The sequence below is a fragment of the Oryzias melastigma genome, linkage group LG17, assembly GCF_002922805.2.
Source record: "Oryzias melastigma strain HK-1 linkage group LG17, ASM292280v2, whole genome shotgun sequence".
NCBI lineage: Eukaryota > Metazoa > Chordata > Actinopteri > Beloniformes > Adrianichthyidae > Oryzias > Oryzias melastigma.
In genome coordinates, this window is record NC_050528.1 from 4,569,065 (window position 1) to 4,582,984 (window position 13,920).

At 41.4% G+C, this 13,920-nt stretch overlaps 1 protein-coding gene across 10 annotated transcripts in view; it reads right to left on the bottom strand.

Moving 5' to 3' along the window:
* The window catches only part of greb1l (GREB1 like retinoic acid receptor coactivator), a 62,445-nt gene that overhangs the window by 25,217 nt on the left and 23,308 nt on the right, over nucleotides 1-13,920 (bottom strand). For 3 of the 10 annotated variants that reach the window (XM_036216512.1, XM_036216511.1, XM_036216509.1), the window contains exons 1-9: nucleotides 9,551-10,324; nucleotides 7,496-7,602; nucleotides 4,129-4,236; nucleotides 3,375-3,522; nucleotides 3,150-3,308; nucleotides 2,811-3,026; nucleotides 2,493-2,669; nucleotides 2,219-2,341; nucleotides 850-969 (exon numbers count right to left, since the gene is read on the bottom strand). In XM_036216512.1, the coding sequence (XP_036072405.1) occupies nucleotides 850-969; nucleotides 2,219-2,341; nucleotides 2,493-2,669; nucleotides 2,811-3,026; nucleotides 3,150-3,308; nucleotides 3,375-3,522; nucleotides 4,129-4,194 (1,009 nt within the window). In that variant the 5' untranslated portion in view covers nucleotides 4,195-4,236; nucleotides 7,496-7,602; nucleotides 9,551-10,324. Of the gene's footprint in view, nucleotides 1-849; nucleotides 970-2,218; nucleotides 2,342-2,492; nucleotides 2,670-2,810; nucleotides 3,027-3,149; nucleotides 3,523-4,128; nucleotides 4,237-7,495; nucleotides 7,603-9,550; nucleotides 10,325-13,920 lie in introns of those variants that run through there. The other 7 variants (XM_024274375.2, XM_036216513.1, XM_024274370.2 and 4 more) reach the window with 6 other exon arrangements.

A 13,920-nucleotide genomic window follows, 5' to 3' on the forward strand; every position in this document is an offset into this window, starting at 1 on the left:
CACACATGAATGTGCCTGAGCAGGTTAATCTTTACTCGCCGCTCGGTCGTGACTCCTCATTCTGCAACAAGTTAAAGGAGCTTTCAGCGTTAAGGTTCTCTTCAAATAAGTGGAGTTTCAGTCTTCCCAGTACGGCTGCAGCAATTAGTCGACTAATCGACGACTAATCGACTATTAAAATAGTCGACGACTAATTTAATAGTTGATTAGTCATTACTTTATATTATATGGAGTCAGAGTGTAGTAAAGTTGAAAGTTATAATGACATTCTGCAGCTTTTTGGACTATTTTGGCATTTATTAAGTTTTTTGGGGCTATTTTGGAGTTTAGCTAATATTTCAGCTACATGGTAGCTGTTTTGGCTAATTTAGGATTATTTGTTTTTGTTTTTAAGTCTAATGTAGAGTTTAGCTAATATTTCAGCTGTATGCTAGCTGTTTTGGCTAACTTGGGCCTTTTTCATTTTTTTAGTCTAATTTCGCATTTAACAAATATTTAAGCTGGTTATTAGCTTCAGCGGTTTTACCTATGAGCTTCAGCATTTTCAGCTATTAGCTTTAGCAATTTCCGCTATCAATTTCAGCACCTTCAGCTTTCAGCACTAGCATCTTCCGTGGCCAAATTCAGCTTACGGCATTCACACTAGCATTTTTGCAGGTAATGCTAAATATCTAATTGTTAGTTAGTTTTAGTAGATGTTTGCTATATATCCAGTTTGCGCATGACCTGATTAGTCGACTAATCGGAAAAAAAATCAGTGATAAATCAACTATTAAAATAATCGTTTGACGACTCCCCAGTCATGTTCCCCATCATGAGTCCTCATGTTCAGGTGGTAAATCTCCTCACCTATTGGCAGAGTCTTGTTTCCAGGAGTGGAGGTCAGAGGTTTGAGGAAACTACAGTCCTTTCCCAGGTCCTGACTGCTGAAGAAGGCCGACGTTTGTGCTGCTCTAGTGGGCGGAGAGTCTGAAGATGGGATGAGAAGAACAGCTTTATGATCACACATTCGACTCAGCTGACGAGCAGGGATCCCTCCAGGCTGCCTGCATATCTGTCAGACAGATTGAAAGAGTTTCTACACTGAAGAAAAGGATTTTTCTGCTTTCAAGTCCCACTTTGATCAATTTTCAAAGCATTCCTAGTGGTCTTTAATTATGATTATACTGTTTTTAGCCAAAATATTTTTTTAAAATGTTGTTTTTTAGGACATACTTTCAGCAGAGCAGCAAGAATTCATTAAAAATTTACCCCTGAATGACTGTAGGCATGGAGAAACCCCGCCCCCACTTCCCCTTCCTATTGCTGAGAGCTCTCTGTTTACCCGTTAGCTTGCAGCCCCTCACAGCCCCAACCTAACATTAGCGGTGCAATTGAAAATGGCGAGTGATTTTTGACTACAAACCGCATTTTCCTCTGATTCACAACAATTTGAATCAAGAAACTTAAAAAACGTTTAGCTGAATTTTCTTTAAGTGTCAGAAACATACCACCAAAACACGTTAAAAACGTGATTTTCATCAGACTAAAACAGAGGAAGAGGAAAATCCTGAATAACATCAGATCCTCCTGACAATCAGTAATGCAAATGTGTCCTCTGTGGAGGTCATCTCTGAACCGGATTATCTCCATACGACTCCATTACCTTCCTTTGGTGTCTGCGGAGGACATTTTGGGCTTTTCAATAAAACCAAATGAATAAAACAATTTCTATAAAACCATCTTCAGCGGCCAAATTCAGCTTACAGCATTCACACTAGCATTATCGCAGGTAATTCTAGTGTGAATATATCTAGTTTTTAGCTAATGATGGTTAAGATGTTTGTTTTAAATCCACTTTGTTCATGACCCGATTAGTCGACCAATTGGATAAATAATCTGTGGTTAGTCGAGTACTAAAATAATCGTTTGTGGCAGCACTACTGACCAGCTCAGTGGCCTTGTGGTGGAGTGTCCACTGAGACTGGAAGGTCGAGAGTTCAAATCCCGGCCAAAGACTCAGTTCCTCCCTGCTTGACACTCAGCATTAAGAGGTTGGACTGGGGGGGTTAAACCACCAAATGTTTCCCGAGTGCGGCTGTGTCTGCAGCTCACCGCTCCCCCAGGGGATGGGTCGAATGTGGAGCACAAATTTCCCACTCCTAGGAGTGTAATAGCAAATGGGACTTGAACTGATTTCTGGTGCTGGACCTGGTTGGAGCCGACTCTACAGGCTCACCTGAGAGCGAGAATGGAGACAAGCTGTGTCCGTTGGAGCCTCCGTTTTCTTTGCTGCTCAGCGAGGACGACAAACTGGGCTTGGAGGCCGCCGCGCTGCTGGGGAACTGACGGGTTTTGCTGTCTGAGGAAGCAAAGAGAAGCACATCAGTGTTCCGAGGGAGCTTTGTAACTATTCTTTTATTCCTAACCGAGCCATTCACGGCAACAGAAATGTAAAACCAGGAATGCCATTAGGGTCATTTTAAGTTTATTTAGTTGGAGGTGTTTTTAACCTTTCCAGCAAATGAGGGGTCCTTTGCACAGAGCACCCTGAGAGTTCTTCACCAGGTAGTATTTTAAGTGCTTCTGCTTCTTGGGCTGCGTGGATAACTTCAGGTTGATGTGATTGGAGAACTCTGTGAAGTATCTGAAGCCCTTTTCACCGCAGCCCACGCAGTTTCCTGAAAAACCTGGAAGAATAATTCAAACAAATATTCATAATCCAGGCATGAGCTTTCACATATGCAGTGTGACTGGTGCAGACGAGGGAGCGTGTTTATTCAACAGGATCAAATCCGTCTCCTTTCCCAGTTTCCTGGGAGCAGACTGACCTAAAAGTGCATTTTTCCCGTTCTCGTCAGGCAGAAACCGGCGGTCCACGGCACACACCAGAATGTGCTCGGGGACGCTGGGGGACTTGGCGCCGACGAGCTCGAAGCCCGCTGGGACTTCGATTGACTCTGTTGCTATGGAAACCAGGCGGATGTCCTTCCCAGCCTGACAGAATCCTAAGAGAGAAGGATGTTTTTTCCAGTCAGTGTGAGAATCTGATGGGATAAATGGAGAAACAGCAGAAATTATATGTGTTTTGAATAAATCCTCTGTAGTCATTCCATCACAACAAACATTTTCCTGTGAAAGTGCTCGGCCGGTGTGGCTCTGGCTTATACCGTCCAGGGTGCAGCAGCCTTCCGGCGCTGGCGTCTGCAGATAAGGAAGCGGAGGGCTGCTGCTGTCGGAGTCGTCGTCCTCTTCGGCCTCTTCGAGGTCATTGGAGGAGTGGCCGTTGATGCTGTCGCTCCCCGTCGTGTTGGCTTTGGGCTTCACATCTAAAGGAAAGTTGGAGTTAGCGTACGGTTGGCTAACATGTGAGGCATGAGGATCCTCTCCATCACCTGGATACGGTTCGGGCTCCAGGTAGAGCTGTGTGAAGATGGGTTGTGGGTCTCCGTTGCTGGAGCGCAGAGATGCCTCGATGGAGTTGTGGAGGGCCTCCTCAAACCGAGCAGACTTCAGCTGCCCAGCATACGAGTTCCCCATGATCTGTGGGGTACATCCTTCTATGAATCACAGCTCACCCTTCTTTCCATCACATACAACACAGGACCCGAACGCTGGTTCACTTTAAGCGGACCAAATATGTCCAGTCTGAATACACCCAAAGATAGTCGTCTTGGTGTATTTCTGTCACAAAAAAGCTCTTTTTTTCTTTCCTCTGCTTCAGATTCATAACGATTTGAGTAAAATTGGGTCATTAAAGTTGGCTTTAAACAGTAGACACCAATAAACATGCTTGTACTTCAATTTGAGACACTTGATATATTTTTTTCTAAGAGAATAATTAGTGATAAAAACAAATAAAACGCTAAACCCAGACTTTGATTATCTGAAATAATTCATTAGAATAGATAAAAGATAGAGTAGATTAAGCAAATTCGGTTCAATAAAATTGCTGGAATCAATGCAATCCTTAAAACTTCTCTTCATGTCGCTAATTTGCAATGTACCTTTTAATCCACTTAATTTAGCATCACCTTAAATGGAAAAAAACGACATTTTTGATATAGAATTGGAAATAAATTGAGGCATGAAGGGTGTTAAACAGTGGAGTTTGGTGTCTTTTCAAAGCTGCTGTCAGTAATGACTCACAGTTGATTTTTCTGCCTGTTTCGCCCTAACTGCCACGCCTCCACACCAGCGTCCACCCCGGGACATCTGCTGGGGTCGGCCCTGAGCGCGCTCGCTCTGTGGTGGCAGCTGGACATTGGGTGGAGCGTTAAAGAAGAAAAAAGAAAAGGAGGAAGAGGAGCGCTCCATCCTGCTCTGAATCTCGTTTATTTTTTAAACACTTTCCCAGAATTCCTGGTTGAAAACCGACGGGGATGAAAACTGTGAGATGAGGGAGAGAAAAACAAACTGAAACAGGAGGTTTGGCTGCTTTCCTGACACACGAGTTTGACCTGAAGTGCCTCTTTTATGTTTGTCCTTGGACTACATTTGACTGGTGCAGATCAGTGTTGGGGTAAACACAGCAGCAGCCAAGTGGAGAGCCAGGCCGAACACTTCAGCTGTTTGGGAATGGCTTCATCTGCTCCTTAGGGTCTCGCTGGGATCCCCTGCAGCTGTGGCGTCTTACGTAAACGACCTAAACCTGAAAGATCATTTTTAGAAACCTGTATTTCCATGTAGCTCCATGTGATAAAAAATACAACTTAAAATGACTTAAAAAGCTCATTATTGTTCAAATTTATAATGAAAAATAATGTTTTGTTAGTTTTATTGGGTTCTCTGGTTTGCTTCCCTTTCAGAATCTCAGTTTACGTGGTAATATTTACCACTAACCATGCAGAAACTCTTTATTATTTTGACAATAATAAGCAGGCCGGTAATTAAGTCGCACATGTCTGTTCTGGAGATCGGGATCCAGCCCCCATGCTTACTTAACAACCGTCTTGGATAGGAATCCGGCCAACCCAGACAAAAGGCAAGATTAACAGTTCCTGACTGTGCTGTCACACAGATAAGCAGCTTAAGAGAGTGAAGCTACACTACTTCTTAGCTAATTGATGGAGCAGCGGCTCCGCATGAAAGAAAATAAATAAATATCAGCATGTTTTTCTGGTTGCATTTGACTGCTTTCATGAAGGATGCTCGCCCCGACTGAACGTCAAGCCCGAGCTGGGAGGTTTGTCATTAACCCAGCGCAGACCCGAGGTGAGCGCAGTGCACGACCTTTTATCACCTGTGTGGCTAAACACAAAGAGCGACCGTGGCAGAGGTCGCACGGCGGATGTTTGTGGGGTGTGACGCAGGTGGTTGCTAAGGTCAGCTGCAGTGCTGGGGCAGTCGGAGGCCACATCTCACCTGGTGGGACACAAATTTAAAGTCCCTTCCTGACCATGTCTGTGAAGGTTCTCATTCAGTTAGCTCTATGTAAAAAAAGGTAAAAATCGGTTATCCGGATCTGTTTTTTCAAAGAAGACGTTTTTCAATCCGATCATCTATTTAATCTATATTAAAAACGTTCCCAAAAACAACTTTTAATTGTAATAAAATGTATAGAATTACTTGCGATAATGCCAGTGTGAACGCTCTCAGCTGAATGTGGCTGCTGGAGATGCCAGAGCTGATAGCTGAAAACGCTGAATATAAAACCTAAATCTGAAAACACTTAATCTGATAGCAAAAAATGCATAAGCTAATAGCTGATAACGCTAAAGCTGATAGCATGCCAAAATATTAGCTTAACACATAATTAGCCAAAAAACTAGAAAAAAGTCTAATTTAGAAAAAAAACACAGAGCAAAAAGCTAAAATTTTAGCTAAATTCCAAATTAGCCTAAATAACTTAAAAAAGTCTAATTTTTGCATAAACAAACCAGCTAGCATAATGCTAAAATATTAGCTAAACTCCAAATTATCCTAAAGAACTTTTAAAAGTCTAATTTCGACAAAACAAAAAAGCTAGCATAATGCTAAAATATTAGCTAAGGACTCCAAAATTGCCTAATGAACTATGTAAAAGTCAATTTTGACAATGAAAAAAACGCTAGCATAATGCTGAAACATTAGCTAGACTCCAAATTAGCCTAAAGAACTTTAAAAAACGTCTAATTTTAACAAAACAGCTAAAACAATGCTGAAATGTTAGCTAAACCACAAATTTACCTAAATAACTTTGAAAAGTCTAATTTTGACAGACAAAACAGCTAGCATGATGTTAAAACATTAGCTAGACTCCAAATTACCCTAAAGATCTTAAAAAAGTCTAATTTTGAAAAGACAAAACAGTTAGCATAATGCTAAAATGTGAGCTAAACTCCAAATTAGCCTAAAATACTATTTAAGGAGGTTAATTTTAAGAAACAATTAGCATGATGCCTAAATGTTAAATAAACTCCAAGTGAGCCCAAAGAACTTAAAAAAGTCTAATTTTGACAAAAACAAAACAGGTAGCATAATGCTAAAGTATTAGCTAAACTCCAGATTAGCCTAAAAAAGGTTTTAAAAAGTCTACTCTTGATGAAAAAGTTAGCATAAAGCTTAAATGTTAGCTAAACTCCAGATTACCCTAAGGAACTTTTAAAAAAGTCTAATTTAAAAACAAAACAGCTAGCATAATGGTTAAATGTTAGCTAAACTCCAGATTAGCCTAAAGAACTTAAAAAGTCTAATTAAAAAAAACAGCTAGCATAATGCTAAAATGTTAGCTAAAATCCAAATTGTCCTAAAAAAAACTGGAAAAATGTCTAAACAGCTTGCATTTTGCTAAATTAAAAGCTAAATTTCAAATTACCCTAAAAAACCCACTAGGTGCTGAACATTTTAAAGTTTGAAGGTGTGATTGAGTTTTACTTGCCTAAAAACGCACTGAAAGGATCAGGAGGATAACTATAGTTTGAATGCTGCAAAGCATTCCCTCAATTACGTCGCTGCAGAGCGTTTCTGCAGAGAGTTTCTGCAGAGCAGCAGGAATGCCTCAGAAAGACTTGGCGCAGAGCAACCCCACCCCCTCTTTCCATCACCCATCTGTTTACACGCTCTCCCACTAGCTTACAGCCCCTCACACCTACAACCTAACACCCCAGCTGCAGGAAAAATGGCGAGCAGTACTGGAGCTATTCGGTTCTGAGACAGATGGCAGCTCGGACGAGGACAACAAAGACGTTCATGGATCTATTGTGAGGATTTTTTAAACAGCATTTTTTGTCTCTCCTGATTAACAGCAATGAAGAAACGCATAAAAAATGCAAATTTAAGCTTAATTTTCTTTATTTATGCCCTCTATAATCAGAAAAATTCCACAAGACCATGCTAAAAACACCATTTTTGCCTAAAAAGTATTTGTTCTAGTCTGCAGCAGCTAGTCAGATGGACAGTCAAGGCCATCCTGCAGCTCCTGGGTGGCATCAACAGATTGCATGAATGTGACCTCGGGTCAAACTGAGCAGAGAACTCAAGAAGGGCAGGTTCGTCAGATTTCTGTAAAAAATTAGATTAAAGTAAAGCGACTTACGCTGTCGGACGTTTCCCAGGCGTGAAGGGACGTGTTTGCCTCTGCTACATGCTGGATCTGTACTCCTCAGCAGAAACTGTCAGCAAAGACATCAGTCGCTGGAAGGCCTAAAGGAGAAAGCGGGAAGATCTGGGATTAGCTAAAAGGCTCCGGCAACAAGGAAAAAACTGCATGTCTGTTACACGTCTTACATAAACCTCATTTGAAGTTACATTTTTTAATGAAATAAAAGTGTTTTTTTGTCAATTGACGTCTCTTTTGTCAAAACAATCAATTACCAGAACAATAGATGAGTGCAGAAAACCAGCAGCACAACTACGAAGCTTTAAAAAAAATGTGATCCCGCCTCAGCCTTGGGGGCTATTTTACAAACTCCCCCAGCACAGCCCCTAAACTGTGATGGATTTTACAGTTACTTTGACCCTTTGACCATCTATTGTCTGACCACTCAGACTCTTGATAGAGCAGAAGCAAAGTTCCCCTCGAAACATTGACGGTCACAATCGAGCCGGTCGCCACCTCTGACCGTTTCTGCAGGACGGTGGCCGCTCTGGGGTCCAAGTCCTCCCAAGTGTACACAAGCTGGTTCAACTTGCATTCGCTGACCACACTGCAGCTCGTTTTGTGAATGATTAGCCAAACGGACAAAGTAAAGCGCTAAAAACATCAACGTGTCCCCACAGAAGCTGCTTTCTTTCCCGTCAGACTCACATAGAAAAAAAAGTCAAGTTTTTCCACAAAAGCACCTCCACCGTCTTCCCAATTAGGCGGCGAGCGGAGTCTTGAAATATTTTGATGCTTATCTGGTTGTGAAGGACACAGAAAGAGACACAGATGGCTGCGAAGATGAAGATGAAGATGCAGGGGCCATAAATCTGGACACCGCTGCAAGCCCGAGGTGCTTAATGAAGCCTTGATTTTCCCTCATGAGATTGGAAAGAAGCAAGCTTTCTTTTTTTAATTTCTGAGACAAAAGGAGCAGATCTAAAACCAAAGGACTAATCATGCATTTATATTTAACAAGTTTCAGGAAAATAGAGAAATCTGCCCGGAAAACCAAAAAATATTGTGCTTTTAAATTACAAAAAACATACTTTTATTCATATTTTGTCAAAAAGAAAAATAAATGTAAACCACAAAAAATAAATAATGGTTAATGCCTTAAAACGTGACACTTTATCATTTAAAATTTAGTCTTACTTTAGCTTAGCAATCAGCTTTTGTTTATATTTTATGATTGACTTTCTGTTTCTGTACATTTAATGGTATGAAGCCCAATAAGACAAATGTTTTGGGCTTCATACATAAAATTGAATTGAAAAGTGTCAAAAAGTGAAAAATAAAAGTCTAAAAACTGAACTTTTCTGCATTAAAATGCTCATATTTTACATAAAAACTCCTAAATTACACTGTAAAAAGTGAAACATTGATTTATTAACAAAAGCTCTGCAATTTGTTACATTTAAAAATATTCGTTTTTAACTTATTCAATTTTCATTTAATGAAAACGAATCATTTTAAATGTAACAAATTATGTAACTTTTGTAAATTGATCCAATATTTTACTTTTTTCATTGAACACAATTTATAGAGAAAACATCATGAATGAATGACTCAAAAATTAAAGTCAATAAGCCCTTTTTCTTTCCGTTAGAATTACATTTATTCAAAATATTCCTATTTTTACTTTATTTCATTCAAAATGTTTCACTTAAAACCTAAAAAAGAGCATAAAAATCATATATTCTTTCTAAATTTTCCATTTTGCAGCTTACATTTTTGCTTTACTCATTTGTTTTGGTTTACAATAAGCACTAAATTGAATAAATAAACATATTAGTCATTTTCACTTTATTGTTATGCTAAAATGCTTAAGCCTAATGGCAACAGTTAACATGCAAGAAACAGCCCAACGCCCTCTTTACATTAGAAAAGCCCATTAGGCAGGAGGGAAAGGGGGATGGGGTGAGGAATTAAAAACATCTCCACGTTCTCTAAATGAGGTGCTAAAAGCCCAAATCATTCCTGCCGCATGTGACACAAACCCTCTTTTACCTCCCATGACTCCTCCACCAGCTGACCGATCCTTAAGGGCCAAATCCGGAGCGATAAATCCCCCTCCAAAGAAACGTCTCCAATCTATTCCATGATAAATCCAGGCTGGAGGGAGATGAGCGTGTGGGGGGTTCAGTCCTGTCCTGCAGCCTGCAGCCCGGTCATGGCTCTCCGCCGGAATGACTGGGAGTCCCTCTCTATCCCCGTCCAGCGTGAAGCCCTCCCGTGTGGGTCTCTGCCTCGCTCACATGCAAACAAACACAATCCACACTGACCCCTCCCCCTAGAAGCCTCACGCACTCCTCTCTCTTGTGCCATTTGCCGAGGAGGGAGGGAATCCACTGGGGGCTCATTCATCTCGGCCTGCTGACCCCCTGCGGTGACAGATGCTCTCGGAGGCCTGCGGAGCTGAGGGGGGGGGGCAGATCTCCGAGCCCCTCCACGCGTGACCCCCAGCACGTCGGGACATCCTCCGCGGGCGCCCCGACTCGTGGAAGTTTTCATTTTAAAGAACTGGAGGATGTGGTTGAAGGGGGGGGGCTTTCGCTCTCACACTCAGTTCAAACTGACACACCCAAACATTTTATTGGGGGCCAATTTAGAGAAGAGGAGAATCCATCTCCAGCAAAGTGGGGACAGGAATGTCGGGTCAGCTCCAGCATTTTGTCTTGGGAGCCTTACCCAGGATTGACCCCACACCAGGCTTTTTTAACTCCCGCTATAAATACCAGAGGCTCATCTGCTCCACAACACAACAAAAAAAGAAATAAATAAACAGAAATGCTCCGCAAATCAACAGGCGCTGGCAGATGTGGGCGATCTGAAGTCATTAGTGATCAAGGAAGTGAAGACGCCGCACTGCATGGAGCAAAAACAATCCAGATGTCTCCTCATAAAACTCTAAATATATTAAAAATATTGATAAGCCCTATGAAGTCTCTGAATTCATCAACCATATCAGCTGTTCACAATGACGTAGGAATTATGCCATTAGTGTAACTGTCATTCAAAATTTAGGGTTTTAATTACAAGTTTAACATTTTTGGTTTAAAACTAATGTTTTATGATACAAAATGGGGAAAATTCTTTATTTGAGGGGTGTGAAGCTCAATCACACAAGGGGCCACAATCCAAACACAGCTTAGGTCGCGGGCAACAGGATAAACATTTATTGAACAATAAAACTACATTCTTTAAACTTTAAACTGTAACTTTTTAACATAATTATGAACTAGATATATAGCATTACTGTTAGTGTGAATGCTGAAAGCTGAATTTGGCCACTGAAGATGCTAGTGCTGATAGCTGAAGATGCTGAAACTGATAGCTGAAACAACTGAAGCTGATAGCTGAAAACGCTAGAGCCAATAGCCAGCTAAAAGATTAACTGAAAGCCAAATTAGCCTAAAAAACATTAAAAAGCATAGGTTAGCCAAAACAGCTAGCGTATAGCTGAAAAAATAGCTAAACTTCAAAAAAAGCCTAAAAAGCTTAAAAAAGCCTAAGCTAGCCAAAATAGATGGCATGTACCTAAAATATTAGCTAAATTCCAAAACAGCCCAAAAAGAAAAACTAAACATAAAAAGGCTTAAATTAGCCAAAACAGCTAGCATGTAGCTGAAATATTAAATAAACTCCAAAATGGAAACAAAAAACCTAAAAAAGCCTAAATTTGCCAAAACAGCCTGCATGTTGCAGAAATATTAGCTTAACTCCAAAACATCCCCCCCAAAATTTTACAATTAGCTAAACTCCAGAGTTTTATAGAATTTGTTTAAGAAAACTATTTAATATTTCAGCAACATGTTATCTGTTTTAGTTAATTTAGGGTTTTTTTTGTCCATTTTGGAGTCTAGCTAACCTACATTTTTTTCAGTTTTTAAGGCTAATTTGGCATTTAACTAATATTTTAGCTGGCTTTTAGCTACAGCATTTTCAGCTACTAGCTTCAGTGATTTCAGCTATCAATTTCAGCATTTACAGCGGCCAAATTCAGCTTACAGCATTCACACTAGCATTATCGGAGGTAATGCTAATCTAGTTTTTAGTTTAAAGCTAAAGATGGTTAAGATTTGTGATTTACATCCAGTTTGCTCATGACCCGATTAGTCGACTAATTGGAAAAAATAATCAGTGATTATTCGACTATTACAATAATAGCACTTCTACTATACTGCCTAAACCGTTTGCTGTTCTGACCCAGCAGACCAGCAGTGTTGTTTCCACTCTTTTTGAGGGAATTTAAGTGTGTTTACCTGTAAAACTAATTAAATGCAGGAAAGAATTTGTCAGGTAAACAGTAATTCAGCTCCCGTCTACCAGAAAGCTGCACACGTGTCTCCTCATAACATTCCAGAGGGAGCTTTTAGACGTCGACTTGAAGCTTAAAAAATCCTTGATTTAATTGAACTTGTGCAGCTTTGTGACTGACATTTCAGTTCATTACCAGCGGCACAGTCAACAGTTGTTTTAATCCAGTTGTGCGCGGCTCTTCTCACCTCCTCTCCAATGGTTATACAGTGGCACGCTCGGTGTGAGGACGGCTGTAAAGCCACGCAGGAGCCAATCAGGGCCTTCATTAGTCCCCCCACAGCTCTCACAAACTCATTTTTATCCATATCTCGCGTTTGTCTGAACACTTCAGCTTCAGTTCGTGAGGGACTGTCTGGCAAAACACCCGCGACTCCTCATCACATCATTTCTGTCTTAGTACATCTTTGACCGATAGCTACAAGTTCAACTGTGGAGGAAAAATGAAGCTGTAAGTGATTTATCTCCCCGACTTTGGCTTAAATAGCCCGCTCTAAATGGAGATAATCAGTAAACCCAGTTTTTTTCTTTCTGCCTCAAAAGACTCGGAGCGAAAAAACAAAGGAGTGTGGATTGAATACTTGCCCGCCCCTGAGCTCATCCTTCACTTCAATTGAGCTCTAAAGGGGACAAAGGGGAAGTGTCTCTGCCAGTGCCACCTGAGGAAGCCATGTGACCCGCCTGCAGTGTCTTCTGGGAGATCTTAGATTTGGAGAAGGGGGTTTCGGCATTCCCAAAGGAGTTTAGCCTTTTAGCTGACTCAGCAGCTGCCAAACACATGATGGGAGCAGCTGAAGTTCTGCAGAAGTGTCCCCTCACATGACATAAGTGAAAAAGGTGGACAGGTGGGACAGGAAGAAGCTCAAAGCTGTCAAAAAAACAATATGTGAAAATTCCCGTAACGGGGGTCCCTTTTTGGCGGGGATCATCTGACGCCGAGGGTGTGAGTCCTCGCACTTCCGTTTACAGTCCGGGTGGCAGCTCTTATTTCCTTATTAAAGCCCCACCAGTTTCTCCTAAAGCCTGCTCCTCCTGATCCTCCAGACTACCTGCTGGGCCCTGAAGTGCAAATCGCTGCTGGTGAGGACGGCAGATGAGCGGAGGTCATTCACGGCTTTGCGGAGAGCCAAACAAACAAAGGCAAACATTCCAGCTGAATGCCATTGCTGAAGTCGGGGAGAAAGACGCGGAAAAGGAGCCGGGAGTCCAGATAATGGGGCTTGTGTGAGCAGCACGTGCACGTGGGTGCACGTGCACTCCGGGGGGGATTATCCGGGACACTATAAAGTGGGGTGAAGCAAGGTTAAAGCCTGATGTGACCAGAGGGGACGGGGGCAGGGCCTCGTTTTGGCCCGAGGAGGGGCGGACAAAAGGAGCATTTGGGCAGATGAAGAAGTCATCATCATTAAACCGCTGGTGGTTTACTGTCCAGTTATAAAACTCATTTCAGAATCAGGGGCCGGGGGGTGCGTGTGAAAGGGCAGCGGGGAGCGGCGGAACCACACGGCCGATTCATCCGCCGAGGCTTTGTGTCGGCGCTGCTGGGCTGATTGGAGCGGTGACCTTGCCTGGCAGCGACACGCACTGGATGAGTTTAAGGGCAAAGTATTTAACCTTAAACTGAATCTGAGCCGCAGACAAACATCCCTTCATGGGGAAATTCTACCCAACAGTTCATTAAAAAACCCTCATCGGCAGATAGCAAATAAACAGCATTAATGTCACCAAGCGTAAGCGGAAGTCACATAAATATTTATGTCCCGCAGCAGTCGTGGACTGCAAGGACCAGATTGTTTTGCAATATTTGTTATACTGCGTCTTTGAGCAAATACACACTAAATTTGCACATATAGTACCCGGTTACAATGAATTTCTGGCATAGTGAGCAAAAAAAAAATTGGCGAAACCATTAAAAAAAAAGAAAAAATCACATACAGAGCCCCAAAACACATTTCAAACTCACATACATGTATATATATATATATATATATATATATATGTGTTATTTATATATATATATGTTATATATATATATGTTTTATATATATATATATATGTGT